At 37.7% G+C, this 13,381-nt stretch overlaps 1 protein-coding gene across 2 annotated transcripts in view; it reads right to left on the bottom strand.

Annotated features, from left to right (window-relative positions):
- RTN4IP1 (reticulon 4 interacting protein 1) overlaps positions 1 to 13,315 on the bottom strand; it is an 87,631-nt gene extending 74,316 nt beyond the window's left edge. Inside the window, exons 1-4 of one of the 2 annotated variants that reach the window (XM_033103016.1) lie at positions 12,633 to 13,312; positions 6,959 to 7,110; positions 6,110 to 6,178; positions 5,082 to 5,206 (exon numbers count right to left, since the gene is read on the bottom strand). In XM_033103016.1, the coding sequence (XP_032958907.1) occupies positions 5,082 to 5,206; positions 6,110 to 6,178; positions 6,959 to 7,110; positions 12,633 to 12,906 (620 nt within the window). In that variant the 5' untranslated portion in view covers positions 12,907 to 13,312. Of the gene's footprint in view, positions 1 to 5,081; positions 5,207 to 6,109; positions 6,179 to 6,958; positions 7,111 to 12,632 lie in introns of both variants that reach the window. The other variant, XM_033103014.1, reaches the window with a different exon arrangement.
- Between the last annotated feature and the right edge of the window lie 66 nt (positions 13,316 to 13,381).

Consider the following 13,381-nt stretch of genomic DNA (forward strand, 5'->3'; position numbering starts at 1 on the left):
CATTTTCCCTTTCTGTCTCTGAACCTTTCATGTATGTGGGGTTCTCATATGTATAATAATTAAATTTGGTTATTTTCTCATGTTAATCTGTCTCACGGCAATTTGATGATTACATCAGCCAGAAGTACCTAGAAGGGTAGAGGAAAGTTTCTTCCTCCCCCACAAAGCCTTCCAGGAATATTCCTACTCCCCACCAATATGTCCCCACCAATATATTGCTGGGGCCTCTCTCAGGGTCTTGTATAAGTGAGGGGTCTGAAGCTTAAGCTTCATTGACTCTGCAGGGGAGGAAAAATATCTTTTTCCACTACCCTGTAACAAATGACAACACAATAAGGCATCATTAAATTTTATTATGATATGATTGAGCATCGTAGTAACTGCCACTGGATTCTGAGAGTAATGAAGGAGAAACATGGTTAAACAAGGTGTGAGATGTACAGAACCTGAAGTGAGTCTGTAGAAAATTCTTCCAGTTAAAAGACATATAAAAACTTACAATACACTGCTGATAAAGTTAACTTGTATTTCAAGACCCACAAAATGGATGCCACCCCAGTGACCCAGCCCACATCACACATGTAAACCTAAGTCAGCCTGCACTTACGGGAAATGCCTCACTGTCGAGGAAACTTAACACCAATCACAGCCCTCCAACTTGGCTTTGGCTAGCTTACCTTACCCGAGAAAGCGGGACCCGCTAGCCTTGTAAGGAAATCCCCAACCTCCTGGCCAATCGTGCCCTGTTTCCATGTTGCCTCTTCTAACACTCTGTACAGCGCTCTCAGGAAGAGAGCTCCACGGCTGGTAAGGGACCGTAGGCCCCAAACGCAGGGATTGTTTTCCCTTGAATACAGGACATCAAGTTGGTTAGTAAACTGTGTGATTCTGGTTATCTGACACCACGATAGGGAAGACACCAATAACACAGTAAACAATGAGGGCTGTCAATTACAGTGCAAAGGTTGTTGATTTTAGGCTCATTCACTGCGTTAGAAAACTTCAAATGCCTCGCAATCTTACAGCTCATCTAAGTAAAGAAACTCCTAAGACATTTTCCCCAAATTTGACAACAATCCTAAATTTTACATGACGTTAATAGTAATGAGTTGTACGGGGGAACGGAAAGGGGCAGGGTTTGGTAACAATTATCAGGTTTTGGCTTAAGGTGAATCACAGTTAACTGACATCGGAAATACAGAGGAAGAGTCAGGGCGGTAGCCAGTAAGTCTTGTTTTGCACAAACTGAATTTCACATACAAAGTGTATATGTAACGGGAACTCAGTAGAGAGGTTTCGGGTTAGAATCATAAATCTGCAAGTGACCAAAACCTAAACAGAAGCTGGGAGCAGAGAAGATAAGCCTGGGAAACAGAGAGGAATGATGGCCTCTGAAAAGAGCAACAGCTGAAGGGCTATAGGAAGAAGAGGAGCCTTTCAAAATGACAAGGCTAGTCAAAAAGGCAAGAAGAGAACTAAACGGGTCTGGTGTCCCCGAAACCATAGAAAAAGTGAGCACTGAGGAAGTGGTCAGTGGTGTCCGATACTTCAGGGAGGTCAAATTATAAGAACTGAAAAGTATCATAGGGTTGGCAACTTAGTCAGCTATGACCGGGGTGAGAACAGCTGCACTAGAACGGCCAGGCGTAGGCTCATTACAGGGCACTGAAGAGTCGATGACTTCTCAAGGCCACAGACAGTTATCCCAGTCACCTAGCAAACTAAGTGGTGAGACACAATTTGTCAGCAAAGAGCTTCCCACTAATTCCTTTAACTGTGCCTCCTGGAGCTCCCGGAAAAATCGGTGCAGGGGTGCAGACCTCACTCATATGCATCACAGCAGCCAGGCCAGGCCCTCCACCCTCTCCTCTTCCCGACCCCACAATTTCTTCAAGCAAGTTAAACTACAGGGGCTTCTTTCTCCTTTCCCATACAACCTAGTCAAGCGCAAATAAAAACCAAAGGCCACCAGGGTGGTGGGATTGAGAGGAGAAACAGGTGGGCGGTGGGTGAAGGACAGGCACGTGATGGCGGCTGAAAGAAGGAAGCTGTTGTAATGACCTATATAAGCACAGAGGGGGAGCGGGGCTAAATCCAAGGTTTTTCAATTTGAGCTTAATTCTATAAACAGAATCAGACACCGAATTTACCCTTACATGACAAAATATTACTGTCATAAAGCCTAATCTCAAAAAAGAAACAATGAAGCATTCCTAAATTCACTGCATTGAGTTTCAAATATACTCAATTTAAAAGTGAAATTTACTTTGTGGAGGAGGAATGGTTCAATTTCTAACACTTTCTATTATTTCTGTGTAACAGGATAAAGTACAACTTTCCCAGCAAGAGATGAATTTTAGGCAGAACACAAACTATTCAAGGTGGACCACGATACTACTAATAAAGCAGATTGGACTGCTGTAAAAATATCTGGTGTAACCACTTTTTAAAAAATTTCTATTCATCTTGAGAGCCCTAAGTTATCTGCGTGTTCCTACTGAATAAATTATGAAGAAACTATGGATGGAAGGTAAGATTGGAATCATTTCATCTCACATTTTCTAGCAGTGATACCAAAGTATGGGCAAAAATGACATATTATATGACATCAATATTAAATTATCCCCTTGGTTCGCTAATGCTTAGTTGTTGCAGAAATATAATTACATAACAAAAAAGGAAAAGGTAAACACTATCGAAACTTTACAAAGCTTTATCTTAATTTCAAAAAGCTGTTTGTCATTTTAAAAATCCTATAAATTCTTCTAAGGTGCTGACAGGTGTTTTTGTCATTTTTTGTTAATTAACTGATTAGACAAACATACTGTTAGTCCTTGATAACAAACACTGATTTGCTTTGTGAAGACTAAAGAATACCTTAATGCCAATAGCTAACAGAAAACGAATAATTATTGCTTAGAGAAGCCAAAATATGCTCCACCAATCACATTAAATAGTCAAATTGGAAAAAAAGCCACTTTGGACACTGGAAGCTCTGAGTTTATATAAAATAAAATCCTCCTATAATAGTCATTTCTTCATGTAGAAGTATTTTTACAGTACATCTCTTAAAAATGTATTTTAAGGTACATCTCTCATGGGATCCTCACAAATAAGGAGTTGGAGAGGGAGGCCATTATCACCACTCCTGTGTGGTAATTTCAGTAAACTGACACTTCCTCGAGCAGCAGAGGCCCAAGCTCTCACTGCTACTTGGAACAAGGGCGTCCTATGGTCACCAGGTACATGGGAATGAGCCAGAAGTCTCTGGAGTGAACTAGTGAGGCTCTTTACAATGGATGTCACTCCAGTTTGGTTACCATGTGGCTAACTCAATGAACAGACCCAACTCAACATAACATATAATCACCTTATAAGGTGTAAAACTTTCCATTTCTCAACGCTCTCCTAACAACCTACACTAGACAAAGAGACCATAAAGAGCATGCATGTAGTCACCTGATTAGTTAGCAGCAGAGTGGAGAATAGAAACAGGGCTCTACTCCCCCAGTTCCAAGCCATCATTGCTTAAACATAAGATAACACAGTACCAAAGAATTACCCAAAGAATTACCCAAAAAGTCAACAATAAAATGGGGGCACACATCTGTGTAGCTCAGAAGAGACAGCTAGATCTGTTTCTAAATTATTTTCTTCAGGGTACTGAAAAAAAAGTATGCCTGGAGAACCGTGAACTGGCAAAAGGAACGACAGCTCTCTAACCATAGTGCACATATAGTCATGCAGGCATAGAAAGTCCAATGTTTTTAAGGAAAAACGAAACAACAAAGCATCAAGGTCAATGTAGAGTGTACAATAATAATAAAGGTCTAAAAATCCTGAATAAGATTTTTGCAAGGTTATTAACTAAGACAAACCATTAGAAAAATCTATGTGGTCAAACTAATAACTTAAATTGTTTAAATTAAAAACAGTGTTGGACCAAAATGGCAACCTCAAGAAAGACAAGCCCCAAAGTTCAAAAAATAAACAGAGCTGACCTTTAGAATACATGTTTGCCTTGAAATCTATGCTAAAGGGTAGCGCCTCATTAGACGAATAGCCTTCATACTGCTTTCAGAAATACAGCTATTAAGCTTTCATTAAATTCAATGCACTGTAAGTCAACACATTAAACGTAAAGTGCAATGTTTCATTACAGCAGGAGTATGGAATGACACAGACTTTAGTTATTTTTACCTGCACAATCCTTAGCAATCAAAAAACTAAGTTATTTTAATTTATTAAAATTTGACCTATAGCTCTCTCCTCCATCATGAAATGGTTCTTAGTACTTAGTTTTCTCACCAAAAAACAAAATCATCAGTTTTCCCTATGATGCCAACTTATAATCTCATCGCTAATAATGGTGGTCTCCATTTACTGAGCACCCCCCCGTGCCACAGCCTGTGCCCCGAGCTTTACTTGTATCTCATTTAACCCTTAAAACAAAACTCACAGAAGTGACTGAGAAAGCAGCAGAATCCAGGTATGACTGCAAGAGCATCTAAGACATTTCTACTCAGTGTTGTTTCCAACTCAAACGAGCATACATTCAAGGCCTTGAAGCACCAGAACTGACCGAAAAGATACCACGCATTGAGCCTAAGAGAACTCAAGAATATTCTGCAGTGTTTTGCAGTTCCTTAATGTCTGGTTTTCATAGAAATCTGCAAGTATGAGAGCAACTCCTAGGAGGTCGGGAAAAAACACATGCACTTTGACATTGTTCTTTAGAAACTGGATGGGGCAATTCATTCAGATTTTTAGGAATCTGATAAAAGCGATGGATCTTCTTCCCAGAGATTTACTATAAAATTTTGCCTTATTTTAGAAGGTTCACACTTCCAAAGTCCATCTACACATTTCAATTTTTAAATTCCTATTTGATTGGACTAAGAATCAACAGAATGAGGTTAAGAAAGTGCAAACTGACACAAACAGAGTTCTCTGGAAATGTTTAAATGTTACTACAATTCTGCTCATGCAAATGATCCTGGTTTTAATGCTTCTGAAAAATCTACAGCAAAGACCTTACAGAAGGAAAGCAGGGAGCTTTAGGTGCCACCATTGATGCTTACCGTTTTCCTGTGCAATTTTTGTCATTCAGGCCGCCAACCTTGTTTATGGCAGACCAGGCTGTGAGAGCCACATATGGCAAAGAGGCAGCTTGAGTATGAGTGAGTGATTTGGGCTTGTGAGAGACCTAGATTTGAAGACAACAGTCAGAAGTAAGCAATGACTTGCAAACCTAAGACCACAATTAAGTGCATTCACCTTTATAGGAATCCAACTATTTTCATAGATAAGTCTGTAACATTATGCCAAGTTCAGTATTTCTTATATACCCTACTTGAAGATTATCCCTATGGAACACTCTCCAAATGATTCAACCTGTTCCTGGGGCCAGAGGTTCATGATGTTTTATAGGCCACATTATCAGACATAGCTGCTAATTCTTCCTAAAAAGATCACATTCAGTAATCCCATTAGTCCTGACTATACCCAGAAATAAATCCAAATAAACCTTGAGCTCTTATAAACACATTCTAATTTGTTTTTGAAGTCAGCTGTTTCCTTTACTCCCATTCACTGGAAGGTAATCTTTCCAGACTTTCTCTAATCTCAGTAATACCCCTCCTTCCCTTCCTGCCCTCCCTCTGTAGCCAATTTCCTCAATGTTAACCCCTTTTTCTCTATTCAAATTGTCAGGCCTCCTGACTGTATTTGATTAGACTCCTGTTTTTAAAGTTATTTGAAACAGCTTGATACTTCCATGCTTCGGTTTATAATTAATCGGTACGCTCCATTTGGTACATTTGGTTTCCACTATTTACACTGTGTAAAACCAAGAAACACAGCAGGGTTTCCAGATCTCACTCCAAATTCCTGCTTCACAAGACAAAGATGCTGCTTTGGCAGGCAGTGTTATTAAATGACATCAAATACTTTTCTAATCTTTCAAAAATTCCTATTCTCTATCTTAGCTCTTTCAAAACTACCCATTAAACATGAATCCAATCTTGAAAACAACTAATCATTTCAGAGATATTTGTCAGTCTTCGTTCATACTTTCTAATGGCATTTCAGCACAGAACTGGTAAGTTACCTCATTCCCACTGACTACAACAAACTCTGAGAGAGTGCCTTGTTTCCAGGGAGGAACTGCAGCCCAGACCTGAAACACACAACTTCATTAGAAACAGATCTTTTTTAACCAAAGCTAAACATGAAGGCATTCCCCAATACATACCCCACCCTATGAAAAAAGCACAAGTCAGCAATACGCCAAGCAAAAGAGTTATTTTCACATGCTATAAATATATTACTTAGTATGATTCTGGATTTATCAAGTCAAGCCACACTGGAAGCAGAAGCCAGTAAATCCTGCTCTATTTACACTACATACTTAAGAGTACCAGTCTCTGAGGCTTGAATCCTGGCTCTACCACCTATTAGCTGTGGGACCTCTTTATAGCTTCCTCATCTATAAACTGGGCCTAATGGACTTACTTCATAGGGATTACATGAGTTATTTTATGAAAAGCAGCCAGAACAGTGTTAGCTATTATTATGAGCTCACTCTCATTTCTTGATATGGAAATTCAAACTGACAAGTGACAGGTAATTATACCAAACTTTAGCTATTTTAAAACCATCTAGCCCATACAGTAGAAATTGTCATTTAAAGACTCTTTCAAGAAAAAAAAATTACAGTCCCAATCATACATATTTTAGAATATCGCAATTCTTAAGCACTAGATTTAGGAAGCTTGAGTACAGTCAAGCTATCGAACAGAACCAAGAACAACAGAACCAAGAAAATGAGGGGTCCAGCCAAAGCTCAGTATATTTGTTGGAAAGAAGAAAAAAGGTCAACGATACGGAATATACTTCCAAAAGAAGCAGAATGAAATTTGCGTATTTCGAAAAGGAACAGCAGCATTTCGTAACTCACCTCATCTCCGGGCTTAAAGTACCTCACATCAAGTCCACATTCCATCACCACACCAGAGACATCCCGACCCAGAGTCAGGGGAAATTCTTCTCCTTTGGTTTTAATGTGTAAAGGATCACGTTTCATATTTAAAGCCGCAGCTCCATACCCACCTATAAAATACAATACATCTCTTTCTTCCAAAGGAATGGAATGATTGAAAAACTACTCCAGGGTCAAAGGTGATAGGCCAGGTACAAGTCTACATCCTCAAGATGCACATTATAAAGTAATAAACCTTATAATTTTCTTACCATCACACAGGAAAGTAAAGAAACAATGAGCATTTTTCCTTTCAAAGACAATTACTTAGAAAATTATAATTACTTGTTAAACTAAAGCTACTGTTGCTCCAAATGTTTAATTTCCAATTTTGAAACTGTCTTCAGACCTTTCAGTATTTTCTGTCTTATAAAAAAACTTTTACTTTGTTCTTTAAAGATAGTTTCTTTATTAATTTACTCATTCATAAACTTTTTAAACAACTAAGTCATTTGGTGCCCAGTCTGGTGAAGAAGACAAATGTTAAAGCTGTTTGAAGTTAATAAATAAGGCCTGGAGATAGCATTTGACACTGACACTGTCTATAAGTAATGGTCGCCACCTCCCAAAAAAATGTTTCTAGACCATCTTTAGATTAAGTGCATAGATTCCCCAGTGGGGGGAAAAAAAAAACATTTGGCTACATCTGTTTTGATATGTTGTCAGGTTAATTGCTTTATTATATATACCCTTTTGTTTAAGAATATTTACTTAAATATCAGCTAAGTGAAGCTGAAAACATTCTTCCCACAATTGTTTTTTGGCTCAAATAAAAGTGGCTACTCTATCTACAATAATCCCAAGTAGTTTATTACAGTTTCAACATATAAAATGGCTTTTCTAAGACACAAAAGTATCTGTAATTGTCTCTTCTGCTTGACATCTGTACCAAGAGAACATTTCTGCTATGTGAGGTTCTGCAAGCTAAGCACCCTGCCTACCTTTCCAGTATCATGTACAACTGATGCTCCAGAATCACTAAACCACTCTGCGTGTCTCCCCTTTCCCCACACCCACTTTCAGGGGCAGTACAACCTTAGAGCTTAAGAATGAGGAGAAACTAGCAAAGGAGCCTGAAGAGGCTTGGCCAGTGAGGAGGTGTCCAGAAAGCCAAGCAGAGAAGTTCATTTACAAAGTGGAATGCTGCTGACAGGGAGGACAGTTTTTCAAATAAGGTCAAAAGCTGCCAATAGGCTTTAAACAAACAAAGAAAAACACCCACAAACGTAAGACTGGATCCAAAAACAAAGGTCTTGGGTGACTTTGACAGGATCAGTCGCTGTGGCAGAATGACAAAGAATGGGAAGAAATTGGAGACTGTGAAAACATTCAACTCTGTCAAATAGTTTTGCTATAAAGGGGAAGAGAGGCATGGAGCGGTGGCTGGAGGCGAACAACGAAGATGGAAGACGACTGCAGAGTATTTCTTTTTTCCTCTTTAAGAAAGAAGAAATAACAGCAAGCCTGTATGCTAATGGCAGTGATCCAGCAGAAAGGAAAACAATGAAGATGCAGAAGAGAACTGCTGAAACAACGCTCCTGAGTAGGTGGGAGGAGATGGAATCTAGAACAGTGGAGGAGTGGCCTGAGATGGGAACGATGACAGTTAATCCATCTGAGAACAGGGAAGGTAGAAATTGAAACACATTTTAATTGAATATGAGTTTTATAAAGTACAAATCTTCCAACTGATCGTAAATCAGTTCTCATTGTAGGTACTTAAAACAATTTAAAAGAAGACAGGGAGAGATGCTGGCAGGTGGGTAGCTTGCAGAAGTTGTTTTTCTAATAAAAAATCAAGAGACAATGGAGAAAGTGAAAGTTGGGATCGTCCCACGAAAATCTAAGCTGTTGGCCATCATGCCAATATTACACATCTGCCATCTGGCTAGTTAGGGGTGCGCTCTATCAGGGGAAAAAGTCACGTTTTACTTATCCTGTCTTACATTCCTTTGCCACCACTAAAATAATTAAATAATTATTCACTGAAATTCTTACATGGTTTGAGCAACAGAAGTGGACAACTAGCCATGTCACATTTTAGCTGCCGTTTCAGAGCTGCAAAAAGGCTTCAGTCCTCTCTGGGGTGCAGAGCCTGCAGGGCAAGATTGTTTCAAGTTTTCTTGGTCACCCTGATGTGCTAATGCACCAACTGAGTAGCTGGGGCTCACTGGTTACTAGCTAAACTAGCCCCAAATCAGAATGCAGCTGGTAGTAACTGGTAGTAGCACCTAGGAGCTTCATCCCATTGTTAGAGGAAGCCAGTTTGACTGATTCAGAGTTGGAACGATTTGGAAATCATAAATTTGCCATCAGTTTCAAAGACTTTAATCCCATCTAAAGAAATCAAACTGTTGGTAAAACTATGTTGGCTATATATATTTTAATTAATTTCTTTAGCCATTTATATGATTTATGGTTTTATGCCCAACAATAATGGGCATCTCCATGAAAACAGCCTACCTTCATCTTTCAAAATAAAGAGATAATGTCCTTGCTTTCTTGTCAAGGGAAATATCTGCTTCCTATAGTTTACAATCTTCTACTCATTATTTTTTTCCCTCAAGCTACTATTTCAGATATCGTATGCAACAACAATCACACATTCTTCAAAAAGAATCCATGAGAAGGAAATAAAGAGGATAACTTACAAATATTACCCAGTCAAGTCATGAAACACTAAGATGTCTCAAAAAACAACAACAAACAAAACTAAGATGTCTCAAGAATACACGTACTATATATAAAAGTAAAATGTGTTACAATATTTTATTATTAAACAGCTGCAAAGAAAGTCCAGATCCAGCCATTCTACTGAAATTAAAATGTACACAATACAAATTACAGCAGCATTCAAAGAAATGAAAAGTTAACAGATCTAAATGAAGACAAAATGTAAAAACTATTCATGGATAAAATATCACTAATTTTAGTTTGTAATCTTAAGTTAGAATGAAAATGTAAAATGCCATAAAATAATGACTGCATGACAACTACATATATGAAGTACTGAAATAGGTAGTAGTTGACAGAGCATAGGATCTACCTGCAAAGAGTTTATCCTCAAAGGAGATGAAAAAACACACTGATCACTGGGTATAAACCAACTACTTAAAGACTAACTTATCCTGTAAAATCTAAATTATCTTCATGCCCAATGTAAATGGAATAAAACAACATGCCCGACTAGTAGTAGCAATTATTACTTCATAGCAAAAAATAAAAAAATAAAATATAAATACAGTGAGTCCTCACTTAATATCGTGGATACATTCTACAGCTTTAAGTGTAATGATGTACGGAGTATAATAAAACCAATTGTAACCATAGGCTACTTGATATAAACAAGAGTTAGGTTCCTCGTGCATCTCATCAACCAGTGTTGAATGAAACAATAGTATTTGAGGACAAGCTGTACATCTGTTGATTTCATGAGGCATTCATAGTAAATCATTTCAATTTTTTCTTAATAGAGCTTTCTAGCTACATACATTTTAAGAGTTCCAAGTCATTCCCCAAACCCCTCCCCCACAAAAAAAATGTGTAATAGTTATTCCTTGCATTGTCTAGATCAGCACTGTCCAAAAGAAATATAATGCAAGCCATGTATGTAATTTAAAATTTTCTAGTAGCCTTTAAAAAAGTAAAAAGAAACAAGTGAAATTAATTTTAATATTTTATTGAATATATCCAAAATACAATCAGATCACTATGCAATCAGTATAAAATGGAGACATTTTACATTTTTTTCTCAGTCATTGATATCCAGTGTGTATTTTACACTAACTGTACATCTCAATTCAAACCAGCCACATTTCAATTGTTCAACAGCCACCTGTGGCTAGTGGCTACTGTATCGGACAGCTGGTGGCTACTAGATATATTCACTATATTAAAAATAGCAGCATTAAAAAGTGGAGTCAAAAGACCTAAGGACAGTGAAACTAGACTTTATTTCCCTAATCCAGTCGTTCTCCAAGATTTATGTCCTCAAGATCTTTTTGAGGCATCTCAGAAGTCCTTTCTTTCCCAACTACCTATGTGAGGCAGGCTTTTCTCCACTTACTTCAAATAACACATTGTGACTAAATACAGAAATACATATGAAGTTCCCTCTGTCTTATTAAACCAAAAGCAAAGAGATATGTAAAAGTGTAAATAATGCTACTTTTAGCACTAATTTATTTTTTTTGCTTACTTTGGAAGTTATTTTTTACTGTAAGCATTTTAAAGGTAGATCCTATGCTCTATTAAATACTACCTGTTTCAATTGCTCACATACATAGTTGTCTTTGAGTCATTTTTTTATGTCATATTATATTTTTATCCTGATTTAATTTTGTAATGTTAACACAAAAGGAGCTTACCGTATTTTTAAATGAATTAAGTGTTTTAAAATGTCTGTTCTAATTTCTAATAAGGTAGATATTCATAGCTATAACTCACATAAACAAAAGCCTAATAATTGTTAAGAATGTAAAGAGATCTTAAGACAAAAAAAATTGAGAATTGCTATTCTAATTTATCACACAGCTCCTGGAAACAAAGAGGAAAAAATTAAAAGATGTCAAAGTATCAACACTTTCATATTTCTCTATAAATTCCACAAAATGATTCACTCTATCATTAATCTTAATTTTGTAATTATACATGTATATGAGCAAAGAAACTTAATTCATCACACATAGTTCAAATAAAACAATTGTTACTGAGGTAATCTGATGAGAACTGAAGGTCTACACACAAGGCCTTCAAAACACATGCATGATTAAATTAAAATGCATATGGCAGTTTACTTAGAACAGAGGTTAACTAGCCAATCATCCCAGAAGAAGCTTTCTGACTTTTTCTGAAGACATGGATGAGTTCCCATAAGCAATATTTTTGTCATTATTTTCCAAAGTTAAAGTAATTCACAAATAGTAATCAATCTTTTCTGCACTATAATAATTGCATAGTATATATGTAAGGAATATAGTGCTCTCCAAGCTGTGTCAATATATCCCAGAAGAAACTAAGACGATAACATTATTCCCAATTAGGATACAGCATAACGGAAAAGTGCATTTTAACTGCAAGGGCAGAATGAAAAAGCAGAAATGAGGAAAGCACTGTGTCCACCATATCCTGGCATCCTGTCGTGCTGCTTTGTCCACTGGACCAATAAAGAAAGCTGTGAACAGTGGGAAAGCAAAGAATTATTATATAAATGCAAATTCTGAACTGATGTGAAATCATAACCATACCTCTAAAACCTCTGATGTACCTCCCAATATCACAGTTCCCAGAAAAGTACACCAGAAAGTTAGCTGTGGACACAGCTCTCAAGTCCCAATTAACATTTTAAGAAAGCATGGAAGCAATTCAAACTTATATTTTGTAAAAGATTAAAGTATATCCTGGATATTGCAATTTCAAAAATTTTGGAAATACCTGCTGAGATACTGTCAAAAACCTAAACAATTCTTTCGTGTTAACCAAAGAAGTGTAGTCAAGTAAGAACTGATCTTTTAAAACTACTTATCCCTGGTGAAATTCTCTGAAGAACTGGAAAAAAAAAAAAAAAGTAACAAGGAATCTTTCAAAAACTTACTTCTCATATTGACATCTATAGGATTTACACTCGCAGCATGAACTTTGATAATGATTTCATTTGGATAGTGTATGACAGGCATCATCATGTTCTGAGTAAATCGAAGCACTTCATTCTTCCCATATTTATCTATCACCCAAGCTGGCATGACAGTGCTCCTTGGAGAGCTAGTACTAATATTTCTAACTGAAGGCTTTCGTATAGTTTGTCTTCTCCAGAAGCAAACCGTAGTGCATGCCTTTCTTCTAAGTACACAGGTCTTCAGAAATTCCATCGTAAACCAGTGGTTGACTTTCGTGCCCTAATTAAAATACACTTGGATAACTGTCACCCCGAAATTCGGCCAGATTCTGCCAAACACACTGGCCGATTTCAAAACTGAAAATTCAAAAATGAAGTTAGCCTAACTAATGGAGCAAATGAAGGAAGAACAATATGGAATTATTTGGCTGTTCGCATCTGAAATGCTCCAGTTAACGTTCCAGGCAGTATTCTGTCCATTCTCCTCCCCCCTTACAACTCCCTTCCCCTATAAACAAAAACAAAACCCCCAGAACTCGGCCCCGTTCCGGGAGCACTCGGCAGGACCAGCTGACTCGGCTCAAGATCCCTACGCCACAGAGAATCAATCAGATGCCTCCAGATTCCTACCGCGACCCTAGCCAGGAGTCTCCTTGCCACCCGCTCTCCTCCGTCCCGGGACTTGCCTAGGGGGGACGCTAACCAATCGCATACAAAGATCATTTCCT

This window comes from Rhinolophus ferrumequinum, chromosome 3, assembly GCF_004115265.2.
Source record: "Rhinolophus ferrumequinum isolate MPI-CBG mRhiFer1 chromosome 3, mRhiFer1_v1.p, whole genome shotgun sequence".
NCBI classification, from domain to species: domain Eukaryota; kingdom Metazoa; phylum Chordata; class Mammalia; order Chiroptera; family Rhinolophidae; genus Rhinolophus; species Rhinolophus ferrumequinum.